At 36.0% G+C, this 15127-nt stretch overlaps 1 protein-coding gene across 4 annotated transcripts in view; it reads left to right on the top strand.

Annotated features, from left to right (window-relative positions):
- KIDINS220 (kinase D interacting substrate 220) overlaps positions 1 to 11716 on the top strand; it is a 71196-nt gene extending 59480 nt beyond the window's left edge. For 3 of the 4 annotated variants that reach the window (XM_084513618.1, XM_084513617.1, XM_084513616.1), the window contains 4 exons: positions 4459 to 4605; positions 6370 to 6468; positions 7557 to 7805; positions 9317 to 11716. In XM_084513618.1, coding sequence (XP_084369744.1) covers positions 4459 to 4605; positions 6370 to 6468; positions 7557 to 7805; positions 9317 to 10588 — 1767 coding nt within the window. In that variant the 3' untranslated portion in view covers positions 10589 to 11716. Of the gene's footprint in view, positions 1 to 1382; positions 1416 to 4458; positions 4606 to 6369; positions 6469 to 7556; positions 7806 to 9316 lie in introns of all 4 variants that reach the window. The other variant, XM_084513615.1, reaches the window with a different exon arrangement.
- Positions 11717 to 15127: the final 3411 nt, after the last annotated feature.

The raw sequence follows: 15127 nt of genomic DNA, 5'->3' as shown, positions 1-15127 counted from the left end.
ACTTCTTCCCCTTGGCAGGCAGGTGTCAGCCACTGCCTGGCCAGCGGGGCTCAGTGCGTGGAACGGTTTCGTGGAAAGACAAATGGCATCACTCTGAACATCCCTCTCTTACTTCTTTTTTACCCCAGTTCTGTTGCTGAGCATGACACCAAGTGGTGTGGGACACCCCTTTGGCCAGCCTGGGCCACCTGTCCTGGCCATGTGCCCCCCAGCTCCTGGTGCCCCCCCAGGTACTCGCTGGCAGGGCAGTGAGGAGCAGAATAGCCCTAGGCAGTGCGAGCACTGCTCTGCCACAGCTCAGCCACCCGGGTGCTACCAGCATCATTCTTCTCTTAAATCCAAAGCACAGCACCACACCAGCTACTAGGGAGACAGTTAATTCTATTCCAGCTAAAACCAGGACAGAGGCAAACATGCACTTCTGCTGACTTGACTTTACCAATATAAACTATATGTTTTTGTTTTTGTTTTTGTTTTTTTTTTTTAATGTATTTACTATACTATACAAAAGTTGATTTCTGACAGGAGCTGCAAAAACTTCTACAATGCTCTTCTAAAGAATTTCTCACTGAGCTGGAGTCTTACCCATAGTGTCCCCTCTTATATTAGAAACCAAGCTACCTTTAGAAGTGGTTATCCGTAATAATCCTAGTTGGCTGTTTCAGTTTGCATTGTTAATTATGGCTTGTTAGGATACAGCTTGTTGCAATATAATTATGTTGTTTCAATACATTTTTCATGCTGCATAGAATGAGTAATACCTTAAAATGTAGTGTGCGTTCTTTGGTTGAAAGCTAACGTGGCCCAGTGCATGCACTGTAGATAAATATAGAAGACCCTTTAAGAAACGGGAATTGCTTTTCTAAAGTTTGAGCATGAATGAACATTACGCTTTTGTGGCATTGTTGTGTTTTGAATATTTACTCATTACTCTTGCTATTTGTTATTAGCAGTAACTTTTAAGTGCTATGGGTGGTGGGATTTTTTTTTTTTTATTTTGCATGCTTAAGTAGAAGGTTTCAAAGATTTGAAATGCAGGTAGTATAATGTGATCTTGACAGGAGAATGTGTTTAACAGCAAGATTTTCCATCGGAAATACAGTGTAAAACTCTTATGCAAGCAAATGCTGTGCTGTTTTACAAGTCCAAAACAGAGTAGTCTGCTCGTGGGAAAATGGTCTTCTGTAGCATATCCTAAATGGGTAATATGAAGGTCTGTCCTAAAAGTTCCATCACGTTATGAAAGTATCCCTGTATGGTACCTTTCTGTCCTAACGCTGATTTCCTCTGTTTCCCTGAAAGCATGTCACCTGTATATTCAGTCTTGTTGATGTCACTTTAAGCTGTTGTTTCTTCTCATTCTGTTTTGTTCCTCCTCAAAGCCGTGTAAGTCTGGGTTAAACAGACAAAGACAGGTACAGCCACTTTCTGTGAATTACGCACTTTTTAGAGTCATTTCAGAAGCTGTCATACTGGCACTTCATGCTGGGCTGTCTGTAAACTAATGCTCATTACTAGCCTTGAGGTTTGTTTTGACAAGCTGCTTTTAGCTTTTGCATGGCAAATACTTTTCTGACTAATGTTCTTTAAGCATCTTTAACAAAACCACTAAGGCTGAAAAATGTGTCAGTTTAAGTACAGTTTTAATTCACTTACATGATGACAATATCCCTAAAGCTATTGCATTACTTACTCTTCAGAGTGCTTTTTATAAAGAATGATTTGGATTAATGTGCATCTCTTTCAAACAGTTCACGCTTTAATAAAAACAGTCTAAATATTAGACTGCTTTTCCATATATTTTTTATACACAGAAAAGAGGACTTTCTAAACTAACTCTTAATGCATGCAGAAAGTATGACTTGTTCTTGACTGTTTAAAGAAATATTTTGATCTGAAGGAGAACTGTTAAATTAGAAGTGTCTTAAAAACTTCATTTATGTGTAGATACTGATAGATATTCCACCTAATAAATTTAGTGAATACAGGCGATTGCTTATACACATTGCTTAGGGATCATTTCCTTTAGCAGTGCCAGAATGTGATTCTGGCTATAACTGTTTCTTCTGTTTTAAACGATAAAAGGTTCTTTCAAAAAGGTAGTTAGGATTTGAATTGACATAATACCTTTTGTTTATTGATGTGTTAAACTCGTAGCAATAGTGAATAATGTGTTTATGGGAAAATATTAGACAAAACTGTTTAGGAGTCTGAAGAAAAACTGAAAATGGCTTTAAGAGAAGAAATACAGATTTACAGGAATATGAATATGCAGAATATTACAACAATATACAAAAATACTAGAAATATGCAATAACTAGCTTGTAGATTAAACTTTTTCCTGTCAACATCATCAGTTTGGTTGGCTTAAATCCTTATCTAGTTGAGGATTTTAGTTGTACTAAAAATCAGGTTAAACTGAGATCTGAATTCCCTACATGCTAAATGTGTTAACTAATTAGGTGTTGTAGGCACGTAATTAGGGAAACATTGCAGAATCTGAAGAGTAAGTGGCTTGTCCTTGGAAGGATTACCATGCCACTAAACAAGGTGCCTGGATTGTACTGAAAGGACAATGCTAAGGTGCAATGATTTAGGTAGACTACCTAGTCAGAAAATAGAAATAGAAATATCTTTTATTTAGTGTCCAGTTGACATGTAATATCGATTATGTAAATGGTCAGAAGAAGAAGCCCCAGCTCTGTTTTCAGCCAAGGGTGCTTAGGATCCCCACTACCTCCTGTGGTGTTTTTGAGTGAAGTTGATTGTTCACCTGTTTTGAGACCATTTCAAGCATATCTGGCAGAGAACTCGGGGGGAATTACATGTCACAGAATCATAGAATATCCCGAGTTGGAAGGGACCCATAAGGATCATCAAGTCCAACTCCTGGCACCGCACAGGTCTACCCAAAAGTTTAGACAATGCTACTAAGTGCACAGTCCAGTCGCTTTTTAAATTCAGACAGGCTTGGTGCAGTGACTACATCCCTGGGGAGCCTGTTCCAGTGTGCAATCTGAACCTTGAACCTCAGGTGGGAAATCTGCCAACCTCCCCAGATCAGGATATCTCCGAAAACAATGAGATAACTCTGAGGTTAAAGTAGTCGAGAATGAGTTTGGGGTTTGTTGCCTTTATAAATGAATAGTTTCTTCTCAAATACTCTGCTTTTAGACAATTTAGATATGGTTAATGGCATTAAGTGTAATAATTCTTGCTTTTAGTAGGTAATTATTTTGGATCTATTAATTGATTAATTCTGCAAGATTAACTAAATAACGTTGAAGTAATTAAAAATTAAAAACAAAAGCAAAAACAACATATTGGGATTATAAAAATAGCCTTAATTGGTGATTAAGAAATATAGCCTAACTTGATTAGTTGAACTTTGGAGATTTAAAATGTACTTTTAAATTTATGCATGTGATGATGAGCTCTGAAGCTTCAGAAGCTATTTTGCATCCTCCTAAAAGGAGCTTCACTTTGGTGGATGTTTTGTGGAGCCCAAACCAAAACTGCATGTTCAGAAAAAGGGAAGGTTTTTTTCCCCAGAGGAGGGTGGGAAAAAAAAAAAAAGCATACCTGGTGGAACTAGTTCTGGTTTTGCTTTTAGGAGTTGGGAGCTAACTAACTTAACTGTTCAGATCTTTGCACTTTGCCCATCCAGGAATAATGTGGGTGTTATTTTTCGTTTTTTTGAGAAAACACTGTCTTAATATGCTGACTGTGTGCAGATGTATTTGTTCTGGTTTTCCACACTTTCCTGGAAATGCCCAGATGCTGGCAACGTTATCAGGGCAACTTCTCCATTAGAGATCTGAGATGTGAGCGCTTTCTACTTAAGTTTTGCCAAAGCTCCAGATACATGAAACATCCTTTCAGTATCTTGGAGGGCAGCAGCAGTGCTGCACTGTATTTCCCAGCTCTGATGGTGATACCAAAATGAGCAGATACGGTTAAAAGTACCCAGTGAATCCAAGCAATTGAGGAGCTGTGTTTCAGGTCATCTTTGTCTAATGGTAAACCAGGAGTTTTTTTAAGACAGGAAAAAGTTGTCTGGGTTATCTAAAAGTAGTAATAACAATAATAACCAACATCCAAAAACACACTAACTGCTAAAATCAGTGGGAAACTTTGTAAAAAGATGCATTTGAAATTGATTAACCCTTACTTAATATTCTTGATTTCTGTTGGTTTTCTTAAATAACATGATTTAAGGGTTGTTTTCTCACGTAGGCAGGACTCAAGATGCTCTGGCTTTTCTCATACAAAGACTGAGTGTTTCCCAGTATATAGATATTCTGATATTAATTAAAATGCCTGTGCTTTCTTGTTCTCATCTCTTAATTTTAAAATGTAGTTGAACACGGTTTGGCTTGTGCTCGTGTATATCGAGAAATTCTGGGTGTACTTAGTATTTGAACACATCTTTTATGCATGTTTTCTCACTTCTTACAGGGAGGAGGAGCAGGCACAGGATCGACCACAGGAGTATCACATGTGTCTCTGAGCACAATGAGCGTGGAAGCTGTTTGTGAGAAGCTAAAACAGATAGATGGTCTGGACCAGAGCATGCTCCCTCAGTACTCTGCAACTATAAGAAAGGTATCTGCTGAATTTCATTAGTGCATCTAATACCTAAACACAGACATAACATGTGAAAGGAAATATTTAACTGCCTCTGTTCTTTGGAAATGTTTGTTGAAACACATTGAATATCAGAACATCTTAATTTGAGCCAAGTTAAAAGGGCATTTTAAGACAAGTGTGTATTTCTCAGAGAAAAAACTCTCTTAAAAAGAAAAATAAGCTCAGAAATATACATGTTAATGAGACTGGTTATTTTGAGAAAAGAAACAAGAAAAATGATTTTTAAATTGTTGTATTTAGATGAATAGTATTGTACATGTGTTCTACATCTAGGTAGCAGCTTATTTTTTCCCCTTGAAAAGTTGTCTAATATCTTTTGTTGTAAATGAGTGGTCAAGACAGTTCAGTTTCTCTCCTATCACATTCCACACCTATTTGCCTCAGAACAAGGCCAGCTTACATTTTGCTGTTGCTACTCTTTTTTGTGAGATATTAAAACATTCATTTTTGTCTTTATTATTTTTTTCACCATTCCGTGTGCTCTTTTTATGAAGAAAGAAGGGAAGAATACTGTAAAAAAGATTGTAATTAGTGAATGGTTTTGCTGAGCTTGATTTGCGCCAGAACCTATCATATCTTAAAATATTGGGAAAGTGTTGATTCAAGAAATAGGAGACAAGTTCATCACCAGAAGCATCAGCAGTGTTGCTTAAAGCAAGAAGTTGAATGTGAGATTGTAGCTCATTAGGTCTAGCTGCAAAAAAATGCAGTTGCTTCAGTGGCTCTATGGTGCTAAAAGACTGTGCTCCTCAGTTATTTCTGAGATTCCTCTTATTTATTTCATTGTATTTCTTACTATGAGTGGTTGAATGAAAGAAAATGTCTGTCTGGTCTTTTTCCTTTGATTAAATTTGATTAAATACATCTTACTGAGATGTGGCAACTGAAGTATTGAATTCCCTAAGGCTAAGCAGAGTGCTCAACTCAAGTCTTCCATTTTGTAGCTACCCTTGTAAGACATGATTCCTCTTTTACATTCTGCCCATCCACCAATACATGGTACAAAGAAAAATACCCTTTACTTCACAGTGGAAATGGTTCTATATTGAATTTGGTGCTGTTCAAAGGAATTAAGTACAGCGTACCTAAGTCCAACGTAAAGAATCACCTTCTTGGGATATAAATGGTGTTTAGGCACTTCTTTGTTGATCTCTGAGTTATGAGGAAGATTGGGGGGAAGAAAATAGAAATCTGGTCTTCCATCCCAGGGGTTTCTGATGACAGCAAGAATGTGAGCTTGTATTTGTGCAGGGAGGGAACTTTCTGGGTGTAGATCTTGGATGCCTCAAGCCAGGGGTCAGGTGATACTTGGGACTTAACAGCCTGATAATCTGAATACCTGAATGTCTGCAGTGTTTGCGCTGTGAGTGTGAGAAATCTAGGCAGTTGAATATGGATTATTGTCTGTGACCATTTTCTACCTCTCCTTATGTATGTTTGTGGAACAAAATCATTGCCTTTCATATACGTGTTTTTGATGGGTTTAATAAAATGTTTTCATACTTTTCATGAAACTGGTTCTTCTACTCCAGCAGCAATCACCAAGTAATATTCTTCTAAAATATGTTTTTATTATGTAGAATTGGACTTAAAAGATATATTGAGGAATTTCTGTAGTAGTCTCCATCAGTGTGTTCACCTCTCTGGTCTGTTACTATCACACGACAGTTCTTGTATCAGTAACTTATTTTTTTTTTACTTTTACTTTTACTTTTTTAGGCAAATATAAATGGACGTGTCTTGGCTCAGTGCAACATTGATGAACTGAAAAAAGAAATGAGTATGAATTTTGGTGACTGGCACCTGTTCAGGAGCATGGTAAGACCTCCTCTTCAGTTCTTCAGGACACCATAAATTAGTCTTTTCTGTTATGAACCTTATAATTTTTTTTGTATTGCTTGCTTGTTATTATGCTTAAAACAATAAGTAACATCTTAAAGCACGTGTTTATTATTTTGTGATTTTTGTCTTTTTGTCTTGAGTATTTGCAACCAAGAACTAGTTATTTATGGATTTGTGCCTTACTTGATTGTGAATTCTGATTTTTTTTCCTCCTCTTTTTATAAAATTTGACTACTTCCATGAAATGTCAGAGCTTAGTTCTTTAAGGCCTCCGTCCTGTTAGGGAGTTCAAAGTACATTTGTGAGAGGAAGTGGACAGCCAGGCTGTTAGAAATGCATATCACCCAATTGCATAAGCACTATTTTTAATTAAATTGAAGCTAAAGATCAAGCCAACCAGATAAACGGGCAATATTTTATTGACATGTAGTTGTATTCAGTGCAGCATTTTCACAGTATACTACTACTGAAGCATATATAGATATCTAATTTCCCTCCTCCCACTTTGAGAGTGAATGTCAGTTCTATAGTGAGGGATATGCATCACAGAGAATTGTGGTTTATTTTAAGTATTTTTAGTATATCGCCAGTTTTCTTTCTGAAAATTGCAGTGAGTCTATGAACTGTGAAATCAGTTTTCAAAACAGTGATAAGTGTAAGACAATATTTATTGTTAGATTCAGGTTGATTAAAGCTATAAAACGGAGTGTTTGTTTTTAATTTAAGATCAGTAATTTATCACTCTTTTACAAAAATTTATTGGAAGTGTTTTGTGGCATGTAAGTTGGTTTAGTGGTCTGAGTAATAATAAGTAATTCTGTAAATACAAGAAAAATCTGTAATATGAAAATGTGGTTTGTAGTAAAGACAATGAATGTACTAGGTCTGTGAACAGATCCTTTTTCATAGTTTGCCATGATCACAAACACATATGCAAGTATACTTTTATATTTGTGAATTGCTTAATTGTATATGTAGCAGCCCTTCTTTAACAGTTTTGATTTTTTTTTTTTCTATTTATATGATTATATTTGCACTGTCTTTTTTTTTTTGTGTGTGTAAAGATACTTGAAATGAGAAATTCAGAAAATCAGGCTGTTCAGGAAGATCCTCGTGGGACGACTGAGCATGCTGCCTCTGCGATTTCTCACAGTGAACTTACTCGTCGTCCTGGGCATAGCACTGAGTTGCCTCACACTGAGCTTACAGGTCTTTCTGGTCAAGCTCCCTACACGCTTAACTTCAGCTTTGAAGAACTCAACACAATTGGTCTTGATGAAGCTCCTCCACGCCATAGTAACTTAAGTTGGCAGGTATTTAATAAAAAAATGTGTTCTACGTGCTTACCAGTACAGTAACAGGCTTTTTACATTCTGAGGTACAGACAGGTCAAGAAGTAAATCTGCTGTGACAGTTCAGGTACTTCCAGTTCTCAGTCTTGACAAAGACTGAAGTGCAGCAGAGATGAGAACTCTTAAATCATACTCTCTGAGAGTCAAGGGCTTTAGTCTTTCCCATCTCAAAACTGTTCCAGTAATCACTCCTCGAGAAGAAAAAAAATCAAAGCTATTGCGTACAGTAATGTTTTGCAGGATTTCTGTTTTTTATAGTATACACACTGTGTATGATTTTTTTTTAAGTATGTGCTAGACAGAAGTTATATTATTTAAAAGATTACATATATATTTATTATTTTTTTAAACAGGCAGTGCTTCAGGACATTGGAGCATTGTCTTGACAATACGTATTCTCATCATACACTCCACAGCTCACATCCTTTTGTACCTATAGTTTCTGCTGTAGGTTATGGTCAGGGTTTTTTATCTTATGAAATTATCTTAAGTGTGAGCTTTTCTTTTTCCTTTTTAAGAAACAAGACAATACAGCTAATGAATGATTAGATTATCTAAATAGTGGTCAGAATTTCCCAAAAAAATCCATGTTGCAGCTTTTTCATCTCTGATTTTGGAGGCCTAAATTAGAAAATCTTGAAAGTCCCATCAAAATAGGAAAAATATAGCTGAAAAGAGGTTTGGGATATATATCCCAGATATGTATTTGAGTGTGTATATGCACACGTATATGTAAGATCCTGATTACCCTTGCTCCATTTACAGCTACGAGTATCAATGTATGTTTTTCAAAACATAAGTGGCATGACTCAAATTTTTAACCTTGTTTTTGTGTCAAAAGCACAGAAAGAAGTGTAAGAAAATCTCTTTTAAAAACACTTCAAGATGCAAGTTTTAAAAAATAGTTGATGCCCATAGAGTTATCTGAAATGAAATTGAAAGAGTGAGGAAGGTAGTTTGCTCTTCTAGAGAAAATAGGGAAGGAGTATTCCTGGAAATGTACAACATAATCAAATAATTCTCATTAGTGAAGAACTATAGCTGCTGTGAGTATGGATAAAAAGTAGCGAATAATGCATAAAAAATCAAGTGTTAATATTTCTGAGATACTTACATTTTGCTGTGGGCAGGAGTCAGGGCATATAGAAGTCCTTTAACCAACATTTTAGTTTTTCATGCTTAGCTGTTCCTCAGTATTCTAGTATATACATAACATTGTTGATCCTACAAAAAGCTGGCAGTAATCCTATAGTAAAGAAATAGAAAGGAAATCGTGGAACAGTAGATTGAAGATCTTGCATATGCTGCTTGCTGAGGGGTTTGAGCATATAACATTGACAATTTCAGTTGCATGACTAATCATAACAAAAAAAAAATAAGCACAAACTTCATGCTTTGTTACTTAACTTAGAATGATCAGTAAAAGTCAAAATAAATATTTCATATAACTATTCTCTTTTTTTTTTCCCCAGTCACAAACTCGCAGAACGCCAAGTCTTTCAAGTCTTAACTCTCAAGATTCAAGTATTGAAATATCAAAGCTCACTGACAAGGTACAGGCAGAATATAGAGATGCATATAGAGAATATATTGCTCAAATGTCACAGTTAGAAGGAGGTGCCAGTTCCACTACAGTAAGTGGTAGGTCTTCCCCTCATAGTTCGAGTGCTTTCTATATGGGGCAGAGTACATCAGGGGGTTCCTTGCATTCGAGTGCAGAACAAGAAAAAGGAAAAGATGGTGAGCAGAAACAAGATGATGGAAGAAAGTCCTTCCTGATGAAGAGGAATGATGTTATCGATTACAGTACTTCAGGTGTTTCTACTAATGATGCATCTCCTTTGGATCCTATTACTGAAGAAGATGAAAAATCTGATCAATCTGGTTCCAAGCTTCTGCTAGGAAAGAAGTCTTCAGAAAGAACAAGTATTTTCCAGGCTGCAGATTTAAAGCTTAAGGGAGTTACTCTCCGGTATCAGAAGCTTCCAAGTGATGAAGATGAGTCAGGAACTGAGGAGTCAGATAATACCCCACTTCTTAAGGAAGGTAAAGATAAGAAAACAGATGTAAAAATCGACAAACAACCCAAATCTCCAGAACATGGATCCGAACCTATTAGAACCTTCATCAAAGCAAAGGAGTACTTGACAGATGCCCTTTTGGATAAAAAAGATTCGTCTGACTCTGGTGTAAGATCCAACGAAAGTTCTCCCAATCATTCCCTCCATAATGAAGGAGCAGATGATTCACAGCTTGAAAAGGCAAATCTCATTGAGCTTGAAGATGACAGTCATAGTGCAAAGAGAGGAATTCCGCACAGCCTTAGTGGCCTTCAAGATCCAGCTGTGGTTCGTATGTCTATTTGCTCAGAAGATAAGAAGAGCCCATCAGAAAGCAGCCTGATAGCAAGTAGCCCAGAAGAAAACTGGCCAGCCTGCCAGAAAGTCTATAACTTAAATAGAACCCCTAGTACAGTAACCCTAAATAATAACAGTGCTCCAAGCAATCGAGCTAATCAAAATTTTGAAGAAATACAAGGTACCAGAGATTCATCTCAAATTATCTTGCACCCTAGCTCAGGTTCCAATTCAACTGCAGTTCAGAACGAGAACCTGAAGAGTGTTGCTCACAAACGGAGCCAACGTTCAAGTTATACTAGGCTTTCAAAAGATTCATCGGAGCTCAACACTGTTACTGCCTCAGAAGGGGCTGGTTTTGGAGAAGAGAGAGAAAGTATCCTGTAAAAAGAAGCCAGGCTAAAACAGAGTACATATGTGATTTGTAGCTTGTTTGGAATTCTTTCAGTGTGTAGTTACACTAAGCTATGTAGTTTTCAGTACTGTAATAGAAGGTCTAGATTATTTTCAGTCATTTTCTTGAAGAGAAGAAAGACCCTTTAGAAAAAAAAAAAATTACTTCAGACCTTCCCCAGAAATAAAAAACCAGTATTTGTTAGGATGGAAAAACAGTTCCTTAACACTGTGCAAAGGTTAGGTCAGGGGCACATGTTACAGAATTAAGTATGGTTTAATTATTAAAATGTGATTTTACGTTTGTGTTGGGATATGTAATATTTATCCCTCCCAAACTTTCCATGTAAGTCTTACATACACACGTGCTTACAAATAAAGTGGAGACTGCGTCCTTGCCATTTGACATCAGAGATATCAGAAGATAAAATATCACAACCTGTGACAGCCTTATCAAACTTTGCATTAACGAGTGGATTAGTGTGTGCAACATATATTACATATGTTGAAATTTAAATGTTAGGGTACCTGTTTGGCTATGTGTCTACTTTTATTCTCTGTATGTTCGGTAATTGCTGTTGACTTTGTGAACTTTGGATAGAATGGTGATAAAGATTTTAAGGAACGTTGTCTTGATGTGTTATTGGACTTGGCAGTTATTTATAAGGTAATGCCTTATCATTTTAGTGAATTCATTATTTATTATAGGTACGGTCACTGGTCTAAATAGATGGAAACAACTGAGTAACTTTAAAATATTTTAAGGATAAAGTATGAATATGATGTCTGAACTTAAGGAATGTCTATTGCTGTGATATGCAAATGCCTATTGATCTTTCCTTGGTACAGAGTTTACCATTTGGTTCCAGAAAGAAAAAATGAGTAGTTTTTGCTGTTTTGAAAGTAATATGTACTTTTTGGAATCTAGTCTGAGCTGTATGCCAGCTCCTATATTTCTGAAGTACAGTATTTGAAAGTTTTTGTCATCTGAGTAATGTACCTGAATGTTACTGTAGTAAATACTTGTACTGTCCAGTGAAATCTGCATGATTCTGAGGGGAAAAATTGTTCAAACTAGACTCTGGTAGTACAAAGAGAATAAAAAATAAATTGGCCTATTGAGTTTGTGTCCATATTTCTATTTGCAGTGGTATTTTGTTTTTTCACTTGATAATAATGTTTTGTACATGTTGTTTTGATTAAAATACATCACAGATTTAATCGAAGAGTGCAGTAAAACAATACTGTTATTAATACGATACTAAGTAAGCATCAAGTATAAAACTACATTTGATACATGGAGGTGGCAAAGCAGACATTTCCAAAGGAAATGCTGAGCTATGGAGAGGGGGCCACCTCCCTATTTGGATCTCATGCATCTCAAGCAGATGCCTCCAGCAGGACCGTGTGGTCATGGCCTTTGTTATCCAAGTCAAGAGAATGTTGACTCTGGCATAGGGAAGCAGAGAAAGACCAGCTTTATTTTTTCATTCCATGGATGCCTAGTACTTAAAGATCTGGAAACTTGCTCTTTTGCACTTTTGGATTCTGTTAAATTGCTGTGTTCAACTGAATTAAAATATAATCGGTGCATTACAGAAGTAACGGGAATCTGTGTGCACATATCTTTATTAGACTATTACTTTAAGGTAGTTTTAAAAGGTACTAGTTTGGAAGTCTCCCAAAACCAAATAACAACCCTCCAAAGCCAATGTAGCTTCATGGTATTTTGCTGAAAGTTTGGGAACAGTTTTTCAGTATATGACCTTCCTATGGAAGTGACCATGTATCACTCACTTTTCTGGAATCTTTGGGATGAAGAAGGTTGTTTTTTGTTTGGTTTTGTTTCAGGAAGATATTTACAAGCATTGCTTTGTAATAGAGGAAAATTAGTGTAGCTTTCTTAATTTAAAGATATTCGCAGTATTGATCAAAGATACCAGTTATCTCAAGTCATTTTGTCTGTTGAAGTCCTCAAATAATCCAAATAGATTAATTTTTACATTTCATGTGGTTTTGAAATCTTTTGATCCTTGAAAGTTTTGTCTTAAGTCTTTGCAAAATACCAGGATTGGGGTGAAATAGGCAGCCGAGTGGAAAACTCTTCAGTGTTTCTAAATTATATTAATTAGTGTAATTGCTCACCACCACTAAAAGCCAATAGGAGCAAAGTGTGTGTCTATGATTGCACAGGGCTTGATGTTCTCTCTTCAGCTTTCTAGGCACTGTCACAATAAAGATGTGAGTAATAGGAAATTCCAGAAGAGAACTATGCAGTTTCCCATATTATAAATTACCAGATTTTGTATGAGAGTGATTTCTAGTCAATTTGAATTCTGCTCAGCATGGGATGTGGGTGCCTGAAATTGCTGAAGTTCCAAGCAGTGATTCAGTCCTGCCTCTTTTTAACTGCTTTAGTTGCAGGACATAGTGATGCACGCTGTAGTTTATACAGTCCTCTGTGTTCAGGGCATTGATCACTGGTTAATGGCTTCCTTATGGTTCCTGCAATCAGCAGAATGCAAATATTTCATACACAATCCAAAGGCAGTATGCTACAAGAGCTGTTCGTTAACAGGACATTAAATATGACTGAGACTTTGAATCTTTTTGCATGAAAATGACTAGACAGTGCATTTTTCTTCTCCATTAAAACATCTTTTTAATTTGTTTTATACAGGTGTAAGCAAACAGAAGAAAGTGTAGTGCTCTGATAAAGGGAGAGAGGAAAAGAGATAGAAGAGAGAAACGGAGTACTTAAAACACAGCACAGTAGTAAGAAGTATCTTTTAGTGTGTAGTAGATATGTGTTACTGCATAGGTTTAATGTTACAGGTAGGTTGTGAAAAAATAGCATTTTCAAGAATTAAACTGCAGTTTCGTTGCTGAAACTTGTCTTTTTTTTTTTTTTTTTTCTTTTTTCTGTTCTATAGTTCCTATGGTTACTAGTTGCTTGGTTTTGTTGCACAATTCTTGGAATTAAGGGACCATAAACAATTTCCAGCATTGAAATATGGAATGCTAGCTGTGTGGCTTGTGGGATTCATGGAACCCGAGAGTTCCATGGAGAGTGGAAATGAATGAAGAGTATAAAATAAAAACACGTCTGCAATCTCATTTCTGCTACTCACCACTTTCCAGAACTCTTGTAATGAGGGTTTATGCATCCGTTCTAGTTCTGGATGACTGAACACTACAGGAACTTGAAACCATAACTTCTTGCCTAACTGAATATGAAGAGCACAGTTTGGCTTGTCCTCTTATTCTGATGCCTAGATATGTTTGTATGGTAGAGTGAAAATAGTTTTTGAAAAGAAAAATTTGGATGCAAATAATACTGCAGGGTTTATGTAACTCTTTTATGGCTACTCACCAGCTAAGCCATGTGTTTTTTTTTTGTTTTGTTTTTTTTTTTTAAGCTTTCTGAACCTAATGGGAATAATACGGGAAAATCTCTGTACAGCCATGAGAGCCACAGGCAGAAAATCCCAATAGCATCCATTATTCTTAGTTCAGTGTGTTACACCCCATGGCCTTGATGGTGTATGGCTTTATCACCTGTGACAGGTTTTATTTAGGTTTCTAAATACATTATTAAAAAGTTGCCAAATAAGATACTACCTGAGTATTTTTCTTAATTGAAAGTAGCAATTGTGGTAAAATGTAAGTGTTAATACCTAGTTGTGAATTTTCAGACATGTAAGAGAAATGCAACATGTTAATTATACTAGACATGCTAGTGCTATAAAATGGTCGTGTTATATAAGGAATACATTAGCTAATTAGTTGTCTTAGATAAACAGCTGTTAGAATTTTGGCACACTTTTCTGTGCCAAATGATAGCAATGGTGGGAAAAACTTGAAGGAAAATTCACATTCAGCTAAATAGAAAAAACCACTAACCTTATGTACTTTTTTTTAGTTAGCCGTGCGTGTTGCTTTTTAGTTTTCTGTTGCCTTCGTTAAGGGCTCTTTTGTCAGTATAAAGGGGGGTAAGGATAATTTCTTCATGAGAATATGGAAGAGTTTAATGAACTTGACGTGTTCTGACATTTCTAAATTTCTATGAAAAGAAGAAAAATGAATAGATTGAAAATTTTAACAATATGAAAATAAATTATGTTTTCAAACCATTTCCAACAGAACTAGAATTTTCTAAAGACTAACTGGCACATGAAAACCTCTTAAATGGTTTTAAAAAGATGATTTAAAATTTATATCTAGATAACTTTTTCAATAAAGATGTCTGTTGTGCAAGCTGAGCATCCAGTACAGTTTGTCCTTTGATAAATAAATAATAGTTACAGAAATAAAACAACAACAACAAAAAAACCTTAAAGCTGATGGAAAGTGTTTTTTGTTTGTTTGTTTTGTTTTCTTCCCTGTAGTGATGTCTTGGTGTATTTTTCTGACACTACACTTAGGTAACTTACACTTAACTTCATTAAAGTCTTCACCTGGAATTCTGTAATAGAGGTGTTTGGTTATTACAGCTTAGTGATACTTCTGGCACTACTGATTCAGTTCTTCCGT

The sequence above is a fragment of the Aythya ferina genome (genome assembly GCF_964211825.1).
Source record: "Aythya ferina genome assembly, chromosome: 3".
NCBI lineage: Eukaryota > Metazoa > Chordata > Aves > Anseriformes > Anatidae > Aythya > Aythya ferina.
This window is presented reverse-complemented; position numbering and strand designations above follow the sequence as displayed.